Source organism: Coregonus lavaretus (genome assembly GCF_964263955.1).
Source record: "Coregonus lavaretus genome assembly, chromosome: 13".
Lineage (NCBI taxonomy): Eukaryota > Metazoa > Chordata > Actinopteri > Salmoniformes > Salmonidae > Coregonus > Coregonus lavaretus.
Window position 1 is genome coordinate 52,084,415 of NC_140000.1, and position 15,000 is coordinate 52,099,414.

At 45.2% G+C, this 15,000-nt stretch overlaps 1 protein-coding gene across 1 annotated transcript in view; it reads right to left on the reverse strand.

The window, feature by feature from the left end:
* LOC311140109 (exocyst complex component 4-like) overlaps nucleotides 1–15,000 on the reverse strand; it is a 210,081-nt gene that overhangs the window by 14,915 nt on the left and 180,166 nt on the right. The window contains exon 15 of the mRNA XM_084175046.1: nucleotides 3,782–3,923. Within this exon, the coding sequence (XP_084031172.1) occupies nucleotides 3,782–3,923 (142 nt within the window). The remainder of the gene's footprint in view (nucleotides 1–3,781; nucleotides 3,924–15,000) is intronic.

A 15,000-nucleotide genomic window follows, 5' to 3' on the forward strand; every position in this document is an offset into this window, starting at 1 on the left:
GGATAGACAGAGGATATTGTTGAGTGTGTTTAGTCCAACCACATCCTACTGGTAGATGAAGTCATGATGGTCAAGGAATCAGGTTCCTGGGATGTAGAGCTGGGACGATTAACCAACAATTATTGACACCGACCATACCGATCACTTATCGCAGGCATTTGGCCGATATCGTTCATTACAATAAGTAGCCTATACTAGAGAAATGTGAAGTTTGAAATGAAATAAGCTAATATGGGTGATTGTTAATGGGACAATTGATGGCTACAACATTCAAACTAGTAGTAGTAGTTTAAAGGATAATAAAAAAGCGGTGGTGCACATTAATGTTATAAACGTATAGTTCTATTTATCACATCAACTCAGGCAATTTATCAAAATATGTTTTTTTGTCCATATCACTCAGCTCTACTGGGATGTTTCACTGAATTCATCCACCATGGAACAATCACTCCCTCCCTCCCTCCCTCCCTCTCTTTCTTTCTTTCTTTCTTTCTTTCTTTCCCTCCCTCCCTCCCTATCACACTCCGTCTCCTTCTCTCCCTCCCTCTCCATGTGTCTCTCAATCTCCTCTTCCTGATGGCACCATTTGCCACCCAGTATTGTTGAGGGAAATTTGCTTAATGGGTTAAAGTCAATAAGGCGTGGAGGAGTAGGGAGTAGTGCAGAGCTCAGGGAGTGTTTCTCGCCCCCTCTCTTTTCCGGGGCAATCATAAACAATACTGCATAAGCTAAACAATATCTCAGAGCCATCATGAGGGATGAAGGGATGGAGAGAGGGAGGAGGAGATGGAGAGATGGAGGGATGGAGAGAGGGAGGAGGAGAAGGAGAGATGGAGGGATGGAGAGAGGGAGGAGGAGATGGAGAGATGGAGCAGGAGATGGAGGGATGGAGAGAGGGAGGAGGAGAAGGAGGGATGGAGAGAGGGAGCAGGAGATGGAGGGATGGAGAGAGGGAGGAGGGATGGAGAGAGGGAGGAGGAGAAGGAGAGATGGAGGAGGAGATGGAGGGTTGGAGAGAGGGAGCAGGAGATGGAGGAATGGAGAGATGGAGGAGGAGATGGAGGGATGGAGAGAGGGAGGAGGAGAAGGAGAGATGGAGAGAGGGAGCAGGAGATGGAGGGATGGAGAGAGGGAGGAGGAGATGGAGGGATGGAGAGAGGGAGGAGGAGAAGGAGAAGGAGGGATGAGGAGGGAGGAGGAGAGGAAGGATGGATGGAGAGAGGGAGGAGGAGATGGGGGCTGTTAGGGGCTGTTGATGGAGAGAGTTGGTTGTTTTCTGGGTTTGCTTGGTAAATCACTCGTTTTGGACGTTAATGGACGTACTCACTGGATCCAGAGGAAGAAATTGGTCTGAGTGTATTATTAGATTGTCTTGCACTTGTTTGACCCCCTAGAGTCGATTGACGCACCGCATCCGCCAATGTCGCACTTCCGCATATACGGTGAAAGGTGGCAGAGCTAGAGCGGTGTTTGTCAGACCATGAGACATCCCAAAGGACCACTCTATGGAAAGATGAGACTCTCAAGAACACGAAGGTGGTCTCCACAAGTGTCACGGGACTCGTCTGAAGTCGGTACTGTCAATGTGCCAACTTCTGTTTGTAGCGTCCAAACCTTTTGGGCTACAAACTAACTAGTCTGAAGGTAACTGGTACTGGTTTAAAAAACGAATTGAAGTATGGAGGTAGTGTTGTGCCTACCACAAAAAAATTACATATAATTCCTGAGCTATCTTATATCTCGTAGATATAGGACAGACACTTCAAAACCTTATTCCTTATTTTTTGACTGTCTTTTTTGCCATTTATGAATGTTATTAAATGCGTTTCTATGGGATTTGGTACTAAAGGCCAAATTCAATATTTTATCAAATAATAATAATTTACACAAAAAAAAATTACGATATACAGCTCTGGAAAAAATTAAGAGACCACTGCTAATTTTTCTTAAATCAGCATCTCTACATGTATGACAGCCATTCCATTCCTTAATTTTTTCCAGAACTGTATACAGTGGGGGAAAAAAGTATTTAGTCAGCCACCAATTGTGCAAGTTCTCCCACTTAAAAAGATGAGAGAGGCCTGTAATTTTCATCATAGGTACACATCAATTATGACAGACAAATTGAGAATGTTTTTATCCAGAAAATCACATTGTAGGATTTTTAATGAATTTATTTGCAAATTATGGTGGAAAATAAGTATTTGGTCACCTACAAACAAGCAAGATTTCTGGCTCTCACAGACCTGTAACTTCTTCTTTAAGAGGCTCGTCTGTCCTCCACTCGTTACCTGTATTAATGGCACCTGTTTGAACTTGTTATCAGTATAAAAGACACCTGTCCACAACCTCAAACAGTCACACTCCAAACTCCACTATGGCCAAGACCAAAGAGCTGTCAAAGGACACCAGAAACAAAATTGTAGACCTGCACCAGGCTGGGAAGACTGAATCTGCAATAGGTAAGCAGCTTGGTTTGAAGAAATCAACTGTGGGAGCAATTATTAGGAAATGGAAGACATACAAGACCACTGATAATCTCCCTCGATCTGGGGCTCCACGCAAGATCTCACCCCGTGGGGTCAAAATGATCACAAGGAACTTTTTGGTAAAAACTCAACTCGTCGTGTTTGGAGGACAAAGAATGCTGAGTTGCATCCAAAGAACACCATACCTACTGTGAAGCATGGGGGTGGAAACATCATGCTTTGGGGCTGTTTTTCTGCAAAGGGACTGATGACTGATCCGTGTAAAGGAAAGAATGAATGGGGCCATGTATCGTGAGATTTTAAGTGAAAACCTCCTTCCATCAGCAAGGGCATTGAAGATGAAACGTGGCTGGGTCTTTCAGCATGACAATGATCCCAAACACACCGCCCGGGCAACGAAGGAGTGGCTTCGTATGAAGCATTTCAAGGTCCTGGAGTGGCCTAGCCAGTCTCCAGATCTCAACCCCATAGAACATTTTTGGAAGGAGTTGAAAGTCCGTGTTGCCCAGCGACAGCCCCAAAACATCACTGCTCTAGAGGAGATCTGCATGGAGGAATGGGCCAAAATACCAGCAACAGTGTGTGAAAACCTTGTGAAGACTTACAGAAAACGTTTGACCTGTGTCATTGCCAACAAAGGGTATATAACAAAGTATTGAGAAACTTTTGTTATTGACCAAATACTTATTTTCCACCATAATTTGCAAATAAATTCATAAAAAATCTTACAATGTGATTTTCTGGATTTTTTTTCCTCATTTTGTCTGTCATAGTTGACGTGTACCTATGATGAAAATTACAGGCCTCTCTCATCTTTTTAAGTGGGAGAACTTGCACAATTGGTGGCTGACTAAATACTTTTTTCCCCCACTGTGTGTGTGTATATATATATATATATATATACACACACATACACCTAAAGGGGTTCTAAAATTCCAAAACGACAGCCCTGCCACTTGGTTTGCTATAAAGTTGAGGGACAGGGCTCAACAAATGTAACCACCCTGAAATTCATAGGTGGAACTATGCAAGGTCTGACAGTCAACATGATAGTCTGACAGAACAACAGCCTGCTAACTCAGTCTGCCCCCACTCAGGACCAAGACTGAAAACACTGTTAAACCATGGAGAGGAAGATTCTATAAATCAAGATTGTGTTCGCTAGTGACCAAACGGAAGAAAAACGGAGTGAAGCGGGAGGTAGTATTATCTGTACTTGACCAATAGGGAAGGTCATTATGAACATGACCCAGGCTGGGTGTTTATCCTGGAGAGTCCATGTCTGTACGTACCTGACCTCCAGGTGGAGGACCAGCAGACAGCGGTCAGCGATGTCCTGGAAGGCCCTGGACAGGTCAGTCAGAGTCTGGAGGATCTGGTCCCTGCTGCGGACACTCTCATTGGTCACCTGGGGGTCCGAGCCTGGAGACCCACCTGAATAAACACACACACACACACTTTAGTTACATTATAGCTAAAGATTAAAAATATCACAGCAGTGTTTCCCACAACTCTCCTCGAGACCCAGGGGCATTCCACACCTCTTCTCGAGAGCCCAGGACCATTCCACAACTCTTCTCGAGAGCCCAGGACCATTCCACACCTCTTCTCAAGTACCCAGGACCATTCCACACCTCTTCTCGAGAGCCCAGGACCATTCCACACCTCTTCTCGATAGCCCAGGACCATTTCACACCTCTTCTCAAGTACCCAGGACCATTCCACACCTCTTCTCGAGAGCCCAGGACCATTCCACACCTCTTCTCGATAGCCCAGGACCATTTCACACCTCTTCTCAAGTACCCAGGACCATTCCACACCTCTTCTCAAGAACCCAGGACCATTCCACACCTCTTCTCGATAGCCCAGGACCATTCCACACCTCTTCTCGATAGCCCAGGACCATTCCACACCTCTTCTCAAGAACCCAGGACCATTCCACACCTCTTCTCGATAGCCCAGGACCATTCCACATATGCCAGATCTCCATTACAAGAACCAGGAGGAACTAGGACGAAGGAGAACTAAAGAGAACCAGGAAGAACTAGGACGAAGGAGAACTAAAGATAATCAGGAAGAACTAGGACGAAGGAGAACTAAAGAGAACAATGAGCTGATATAATCCAGAACTAACACACTTAATTCAACTAATTAAGGGATTGATGAGACGTTGATCAGTTGAATCAGGTGAACTTGGACTGGAATAAATAAAATAAGAGGAACAGCAGGGAGTACTCAAGGAGAGGTTTGGGAAACACTGTGCTACACATCTGAAGACCTTCTACAGTCCTTCAGAAAGTCCCTTCATTCCTTCAATCCATGTGCTGAGACTGAGTGTGTGTCTGCATTGTGATCCATACAAAGGAGCTATGTTTGTGTGTGTGTGTGTGTAAAGAGCATTCAGACCGCCAGGTATAAATCAATGGCTATGAATTAGAGGAAGGGAGTGGAAGGAGAGAGAAATTGGCCCTGTCACCCATATGTGAGTCTATTTGGGCAATGAGGCAGTGAGGAGTGTGTGGTGTGCGTGTGTGTTTGGAGAGAGACCGCTGAGCGGAAGAGGGGTGGTGAGGGCGAGCGATCGATTGGCTGCAGTCAGGTCCAGCTCCCCAGTTACTCTCTCAGCCCTTGTGAAGGTCGTAGGCAGGAAGGCAAGCACACTCAAAGACACAAACACACACTGACAGAGTGAGGAAGGAAGTAGTTGAAACTGCGGCTGAGTGTTTAGTCAACACTGCTTAGCGGAGATATTTCCAACAGAGTCAACACTCAACAACTTTTATACAATGATTTGATACTTAAAAAACTAGAAACAGGAACTAAATACTCTTCAAAAAATCATATAAATACTCAAAGCTCTGTATCTACATTATGCACATTCTGACAAAGTCACGTGTTGACTTATCTGGGAGTCACGTCATGTTCCCAGTACCCTGCCTCGTCTCCATGTTCCCAGTACCCTGCCTCGTCTCCATGTTCCCAGTACCCTGCCTCATCTCCATGTTCCCAGTATCCTGCCTCGTCTCCATGTTCCCAGTACCCTGCCTCGTCCCCATTAACCCAGTATCCTGCCTCATCCCCATTAACCCAGTATCCTGCCTCGTCCCCATTAACCCAGTATCCTGCCTCGTCTCCATGTTCCCAGTACCCTGCCTCGTCCCCATTAACCCAGTATCCTGCCTCATCCCCATTAACCCAGTATCCTGCCTCGTCCCCATTAACCCAGTATCCTGCCTCATCTCCATGTCCCCAGTACCCTGCCTCGTTCCCCATTACCCCAGTATCCTGCCTCGTCCCCATTAACCCAGTATCCTGCCTAGTCTCCATGTCCCCAGTACCCTGCCTCGTCTCATGTCCTCAGTATCCTGACTTGTCTTCATGTCCCCCGTACCCTGCCTCGTCTCCATGTTCCCAGTATCCTGACTCGACACCATTACCCCAGTACCCTGACTCGTCACCATTACCCCAGTACCCTGCCTCGTCACCATTACCCCAGTACCCTGCCTCGTCACCATTACCCCAGTACCCTGCCTCATCACCATTACCCCAGTACCCTGCCTCGTCACCATTACCCCAGTACCCTGCCTCGTCACCATTAACCCAGTATCCTGCCTCGTCACCATTAACCCAGTACCATGCCTCATCTCATTCATTTTTAATTTAAGAGTGTAAATCTTATACAGGGACTTCAACAGTTTGTAAAGGACAACAGATCATTCACAGCTACACTGGGGAGAACAAGTATTTGATACAATGCCGATTTTGCAGGTTTTCCTACTTACAAAGCATGTAGAGGTCTGTAATTTTTATCATAGGTACACTTCAACTGTGAGAGACAGAATCTAAAACAAAAATCTAGAAAATCACATTGTATGATTTTTAAGTAATTAATTAGCATTTTATTGCATGACATAAGTATTTGATCACCTACCAACCAGTAAGAATTCCGGCTCTCACAGACCTGTTAGTTTTTCTTTAAGAAGCCCTCCTGTTCTCCACTCATTACCTGTATTAACTGCACCTGTTTGAACTCGTTACCTGTATAAAAGACACCTGTCCACACACTCAATCAAACAGACTCCAACCTCTCCACAATGGCCAAGACCAGAGAGCTGTGTAAGGACATCAGGGATACAATTGTAGACCTGCACAAGGCTGGAATGGGCTACAGGACAATAGGCAAGCAGCTTGGTGAGAAGGCAACAACTGTTGGCACAATTATTAGAAAATGGAAGAAGTTCAAGATGACGGTCAATCACCCTCGGTCTGGGGCTCCATGCAAGATCTCACCTCGTGGGGCATCAATGATCATGAGGAAGGTGAGGGATCAGCCCAGAACTACACGGCAGGACCTGGTCAATGACCTGAAGAGAGCTGGGACCACAGTCTCAAAGAAAACCATTAGTAACACACTATGCCGTCATTGATTAAAATCCTGCAGCGCACGCAAGGTCCCCCTGCTCAAGCCAGCGCATGTCCAGGCCCGTCTGAAGTTTGCCAATGACCATCTGGATGATCCAGAGGAGGAATGGGAGAAGGTCATGTGGTCTGATGAGACAAAATTAGAGCTTTTTGGTCTAAACTCCACTCGCTGTGTTTGGAGGAAGAAGAAGGATGAGTACAACCCCAAGAACACCATCCCAACCATGAAGCATGGAGGTGGAAACATCATTCTTTGGGGATGCTTTTCTGCAAAGGGGACAGGACGACAGCACCGTATTGAGGGGAGGATGGATGGGGCCATGTATCGCGAGATCTTAGCCAACAACCTCCTTCCCTCAGTAAGAGCATTGAAGATGGGTCGTGGCTGGGTCTTCCAGCATGACAACGACCCGAAACACATAGCCAGGGCAACTAAGGAGTGGCTCCGTAAGAAGCATCTCAAGGTCCTGGAGTGGCATAGCCAGTCTCCAGACCTGAACCCAATAGAAAATCTTTGGAGGGAGCTGAAAGTCCGTATTGCCCAGCGACAGCCCCGAAACCTGAAGGATCTGGAGAAGGTCTGTATGGAGGAGTGGGCCAAAATCCCTGCTGCAGTGTGTGCAAACCTGGTCAAGACCTACAGGAAACATATGATCTCTGTAATTGCAAACAAAGGTTTCTGTACCAAATATTAAGTTCTGCTTTCTCTGATGTATCAAATACTTATGTCATGCAATAAAATGCAAATTACTTAAAAATCATACAATGTGATTTTCTGGATTTTTGTTTTAGATTCTGTCTCTCACAGTTGAAGTGTACCTATGATAAAAATGACAAACTCTACATGCTTTGTAAGTAGGAAAACCTGCAAAATCGGCAGTGTATCAAATACTTGTTCTCCCCACTGTATATACTGTACAGTGCAAAAATCTGTTGATGTGCCCTTGAGCAAGGCACTTAACCCTAATTGCTCCTGTAAATCGCTCTGGATAAGAGCGTCCGCTAAATGACTAAAATGTAAATGTTACGTTACAGCTTTATTGTAAAATGGATTAAATTGTTTTTTCCCCCTCATCAATCTACACACAATACCTCATAATGACAAAGCAAAAACAGGAAATATCACATTTACATACGAATTCAGACCCTTTACTCAGTACATTGCTGAAGCACATTTGGCAGCGATTACAGCCGCAAGTCTTCTTGGGTAGGACGCTACAAGCGTGGCACACCTGTATTTGGGGAGTTTCTCCCATTCTTCTCTGCAGATCCTCTCAAGCTCATTTCAGGTTGGATAGGGAGCGTCACTGCACAGGTATTTTTAGGTGTCTCAAGAGATCTTCGTTCAGGTTCAAGTCCGGGCTCTGGTTGGGCCACTCAAGGACATTCAAAGACTTGTCCCGAATCCACTCCTGCATTGTCTTGGCTGTGTGCTTAAGGTCATTGTCCTGTTGGAAGGTGAACCTTCACCCCAGTCTGACGTTCTGAGCGCTCTGGAGCAGGTTTTCATCAAGGATCTCTCTGTACTTTGCTCCATTTATCTCTCCCTCAATCCTGACTAGTCTCCCAGTCCCTGCCGCTGAAAAACATCCCCACAGCATGATGCTGCCACCACCATGCTTCCCCGTAAGGATGGTGCCAGGTTTCCTCCAGATGTGCCGATTGGCATTTAGGCCAAAGAGTTCAATCTTGGTTTCATCAGACCAGATAATCTTGTTTCTCATGGTCTGAGAGTCCTTTAGGTGCCTTTTGGCGAACTCCAAGAGGGCTGTTATGTGTCTTTTACTGAGGAGTGGCATCCGTCTGGCCACTCTACCATAAAGGCCTGATTGGTGGAGTGCTGCAGAGATGGTTGTCCTTCTGGAAGGTTCTCCCATCTCCACAGAGGAACTCTGGAGCTCGGTCAGGGTGACCATCGGGTTCTTGGTCACCTCTCTGACCAAGGCCCTTCTCCCCCGATTGCTCAGTTTGGCCGGGCGGCCAGCTCTTGGAAGAGTCTTGGTGGTTCCAAACTTCTTCCACAGACCTGTGCCTCGACACAATCCTGTCTCGGATTATGTCTCGGTGTATGTACGGTAGCATTATGTGTTTTGATCCAACCCTAATTAAAGATTCAGTTGAATACAATAAACATATCCAACACTTCAACATTATTTTGATGATAATAACACAACCGACTCACCCCAACCAACAACACGTGGTAATGGAAACTGCAAATAGACCATAAGTGTTTGTCTGGGGATGAAAGCCAATAGAAATAGGAGAGAAAAAGCAGATCTTAATCATACCTAGGTTGAACCGATCCAAACTTATCAACAATAACATTTCTGTTCTCTCAGTTTTCTCCCGAGATCAAGGATAAGATCATTTAATATAACAGGCTTTTAAAATTCAATATTGGTGCACAATTTATACCAGAAATATCAACTTGATGTAAAAGGCACTCTATTCGTGGAACGACCCTGCAACCCTCGTCTTAGTAATCAGCCAGGAAAAACAAGACTATTTTGATCCAAGTGTTCAGAAACCGGTAATACTGCAGTATCATTGTTAGAGATGAGTCTGAATGCTGATCCCCTGACTCAGACAATAAATCATGGAACACACCATCATTTCCTTATGTCTTTCTACAAAGAACAAAACAAAAGAACAACATGGTTGCGTTGCATGAAAGAAAATTCAGTGACTTGACTTTTACAAAAGTAAAGTTTAATTGTGACTTGAGACAATACAACCCTAAAGCACACATTTCAATCACAATGCACAAGTCTGTTGCATGATGTCAATTTCCCTAAATAATTATAATATTGTATAACTGCACTCTTAGAAAAAAGGGTTCCAAAAGGGTATTTCGGCTGTCCCCATAGGATAACCATTTAAAGAACCCTTTTGGGTTCCAGGTAGAACCCTCTGTGGAAAGGGTTCTACATGGAACCCAAAAGGGTTCTACCTGGAACCAAAAAGGGTTCTTCAAAAGGTTCTCCCATGGGGACAGGTGAAGAACCCTTAAGTTCTAGAGTGTGTTCATGAATACATTACACAGAAGAAATGAAAGTGTGGTGAACTATTTATAAACTATTTATAAATTGTTCTGGTTTTAAGTGTGCCAAGACTTGGCATGGGCCCGCAGATCCTCAAAAAGTTATACAGCTGCACCATTGAGAGCATCTTGACTGGCTGCATCACCGCTTGGTATGGCAACTGCTTGGCATCCAACCGCAAGGCGCTATAGAGGGTAGTGCGTATGGCCCAGTACATCACTGAGGCCGTGCTCCCTGCCATCTAGGACCTCTCTACCAGGTGGTGTCAGACAAAGGCCCTAAAAATTGTCAAAGACTCCAGCCACCCAAGTCATACACTGTTCTCTCTGCTACTGCAGGGCAAGCAATACCGATGCACCAAGTCTGGAACCAACAGGACCCTGAACAGCTTCTACCCCCAAAGCCATAAAAACATTTCACCAAATAGCTACCTGGACTATCTGCACTGACCCTTTTGGCACTAAATCTTTTGACTCATCACATACGCTGCTGTTACTGTTAATTATTTGTTAACACTTTTTTGGTTACTACATGATTCCATATGTGTTATTTCATAGGTTTGATGTCTTCACTATTATTCTACAATGTAGAAAATAGTAAAAAATAAAGAAAAACCCTGGAATGAGTAGGTGTGTCCAAACTTTTGACTGGTACTGTATGTAAACACCTGTGTGTGTGTGTGTAAAAGTAACTGCATTGTGTGTTTCCTCCAGTGCATTTCACATAATGTATTTGGCAGCTCTGGAGAGGAAGGCCTAACAGCGGGAGGTCTCACTTGGGGAACACAGTACGCCTCAGCCTGTCACACTTTGATGATACGATCAAGACTCCACGGCATGGGGCCACCAATTTAGAGGCAGGAACAGAGGAACTCGCTCTCCTTCTGTCTGACAGCTTTCTATACCTCCCATCGCTGTCAACTTTCCCTCTCTCTAATGTTTTTGGATTCATTCCGTCTCTCTCTCTCTCTCTCTCTCTCTCTCTCTCTCTCTGTCTCTCTCTGTGTGTGTGTGTGTGTGTGAGGTCTTTGTAAGTGTGTGTGTGTGTTTGTTTATGTTTGTGTGTGTAGTGCTTATCCAATTATTTTCCAATCCTATCTAAGGGAGTTGTCTGTTCCTTGCCATCTGCAGGAGATGAGGGTGACACACATTAAGGGAGAGACGTGGGGCAGATCAGTGGCAAACACACAGGATAAATACTCTACTGCATGGGCTTGTCGATGACAGGAAAGCTAAAAGAAAACATAAAGAGAGAGAGAGAGAGAGAGAGAGAGAGAGAGAGAGACCTGTATGAGTTGATGCCTCCTGTCTGAACCATTTAAATGTGGTGCAAAACTTTCCATTGACTCATCGGTCTGGTCTTCCCAGACAAAAAGAGGAAGCAAAAAACGCTTGACCTCTAGCAGAGAAGAGGAAGAGAAAGGGAAGAAGAGAGGGAGGGTTTATCCTGGAGGGGTGGAGTGGAGGAGTAAAGGCATGCATAGGGACTGGTGGAGAGAGAGAGAGATAATTAATTATTCTGCCTGTGGAATGGGACAGACATCTGCACTAGGATAGAGAGAGCGAGAGAGAGACAGAGACAGAGAGAGAGCGAGAGGGGGGTGGGGGGATGGAGAGAGGAGAAAGATGGAAGGAGGGGGGAGAGAGAGAAGGGAATGGAATGGAAGGGGAGAGAGATGGAGAGAGAGAGAAGGATGGAAGGCGGGTGGGATGAAGGGAGAGAGAAAGAGAAGGAGAAGGAGAAGGAGAGAAAGATGAGGGACAGAAAGAGATGGGGTGTGTCTATGCTCATGTATGCCTGAGAGACAACATGGAAGTATGTGAGAAACAAATACTCAAGTGATTAAAACACTAGATCTGCATGTGAACAACAGAAAGGTAAAAGTATTCAAGGTATCAAGGGAAGCATTAGAGCAGTACAGGCTTGTATTGTGTGTTGGAAAAGTAGAACACTACTTCCTACTGCTGGAGGGAGCGGCCCACCACTTGCTCAGGTCAAGGTAAACCCCCCAGCCTTCCCCTGATGTAGGGAGTAGGGTGCCATTTGGGATGCAGATCTAGAGTACATGCTGTCTGGAGGTGGGAGATGCACGGCTGCCTCGGATTTGACCTAACGCAATCGAGAGACTGACCTGCAGATCGCTGGAGACACACACACACAGGCATATGTATACGCACACACAGGCACACACACACACTGGAGCAAAGACTACCGTTGGCTTGTTATAAAATAATCACCAACTGCTCACCAACTCAGCTACTGAAGAAATAAAGATGTACATGTACAGACAGACACAGACATAGCAACATAGTTAGGCAATAAGGCATGAGGGGGTGTGGTATATGGCCAATATACCACGGCTAAGGGCTGTTCTTATGCACAACACAACGCGGAGTGCCTGGATACAGCCCTTAGCCGTGGTATATTGGCTATATACCACAAACCCCCAAGGTGCCTTATTGCTATTATAAACTCGTTACCAACGTAATTTTTTGTCATACCCATGGTATAAGGTCTGATATACCATGGCTTTCAGCCACTCAGCATTCAAGGCCACCACCCAGTTTATATAAAAAAACGAACACTCACTCACACAAAGAGATTAATGAAACATGAAAACACAAATGTACAGACAGACATGACAGGACAGACATGAGACAGGACAGAACATGACAGCCAGACAGACAGGACAGACAGGACAGACATGACAACCAGACAGATAGACAGACAGACAGACAGACAGACAGACAGACAGATATGCCCACAGATCCAGTTTTTAGAAACACACACACACAGCTGTTCTCAGCGGAAATCGGCCATCACGTTGGCAGGTGCCCTCGGTGTGTGTGTGTTGTGTGTGTGCTGTGTGTGTGTGGTGTGTGTGTTGTGTCAACTCAGGTAAATATTGTCCGAGAGGATTAGGTGTCCAGAGCGGTGCCCGTATGGGCGATAAGACCCTCGCTCCTGCCACCCTCATGGCCAATCACTATAAGTGTACACACACACACACACACAGGATGACCGCTGTCCCTTTGTCATATCAAACACACATACCCCACACACACCATGCACACACAATTATTGAATCAAATTAAGATTAAATTAAGATTCAGCAGCGTCTTGACAGAGGCAGTGTATTTATCATGCTAATCTTCTCCCTGCCTTATCCCTGTCTCTGTGTGTTTGCTTTAGAGATGCAGCCCAGCCAAAGACATTGGGAGGTGATTATAGGAAATGTCCATCTTAGACTGATTGCTCTGTGTCGATCTACCTCCTGCATACGACGCTGGGCATTATCGTAGCATTGTCCTTTGGGGGACCGATGTTGGTTCTGTAAACAACTTGGTTGGTTGATAGAATAGCAGTAGGCTATAATGTAGTTAGTATAGCAGAGTACTGTACCAGCTGTTTGGGGTAGTTTACAGATCACACATTGACACCGCTTACACCTGTGCCCCGTTAGTATGTCTAACAGTTATGGGTCTTACTATGATTTCATTCAGAACACATTTCTGTTGGCACTAATATCACTCCATAGAGCTCTGCTTTGGTATGGGAGTGAACCCCCAATACTACAACCCCTGCCCTCTACATTTAAACAACACTCCAACTGAATCACACAGGAAGGAGAATGACACTGCAGTCCCACACTTCCTGCCTGAAACAGCCTTATTAGAGAATGGGAATTGAGGACCACAATGGAAATAAGCCTGGTGTTTAATGTATGTAATGTTGATTGTTGATGTTAACTGTTAATTATCCAATAAATTAAATCAATCAATCAATCAAATGATGTGGTGTCATGTAAATGCATTATGCATCATAATGCTTTTGGTAGAAACCTCAATGACTAAACTCTATCTAGGACTCTGGTCCTATCTGTCTCAAGGTCATTCATTCGTTCCACTACCATGGAGGAACATGGGTGCTACTGGGCTGCACCACACTCCAGAGGACAGCCGCCACGACTGAAAGCATCCTTAATCCAGCACGGCCATTACACCGTAAAGAGAGTGAGAAGAAAACGTGTACGAGTCGAGGAAGACAAGAGAGAAAAAATGACTTGTTCATACCTGACTACCTCTGTAATATGAAATCCAATTTAGGGAGGAGTGGGGAAACGGAGAGATAAGAAGAAGGGAGGCTATTTTTCTTTCCCTGCGCCGTACCGCGCCGAGCCCCATCAGCCTAGGCAAACACTAAATAATGAACAATACTGTGGCTGTCCCGCCACGATAAAACACACTCCATTAATGCCACTCGGCAGAATTAATGATAATTATGCCACGTTCACCGCCTGTTCTCTTATTGAATTCTTATCTGAGCTGCCGAGGAGGAAGGAACAGCGCTCCGACTGTCTCCTCTTACTCCCCCCCAAAATAACAATAGAAATAAAATCCCTAATTTAAGTCGTTCAGAAAGGGGAAGTTCACAGAGGAAATGGGAACTTTTATAGGTGTAAAATGAAAGAGGTGACATGGGAAGCAACAGGGGAAGAACTCAGTCACTTTCACACTCTGGAAAAGGTGATCGCAACACTTGGCTTAAGATGGGCTGTGACCTTTCTCTCTGTGTGTTTGTGTGTGTGTGTGTGTGTGTGTGTGTGTTCTGAGCCCTTCTGAGTGTGGTCTGAGCCTCACCATCAAGGTTTTGATATATTGAAGGACAGCACAACCGTAGAATTAGAATGAGATTGTGTGTATGGGCACAACACCATATGACTTGTATTACAAGATCAGAAACATACTCAGCCTGCTAATGAGAATGGAACACACACCCATGGTATGATCAGTGATAAATGAGGTCTCTGTAATGACAGTGAGTAAAAGGTTTTCGACAGGGATAGAGTTTTGAAAAAAACCACACACACACACACACACACACACACACACACACACACACACACACACACACACACACACTTCCAGGGCTAATGAGAGTGTGTATAAAGTGGTGTTTGTGTCAGGAGGCCCTCCTACCTGGGTCTAATTAGACTGTGGTAATTCACTCAGGCAAACTCTTAATGACAGAGAGGAAAACCACTGCTG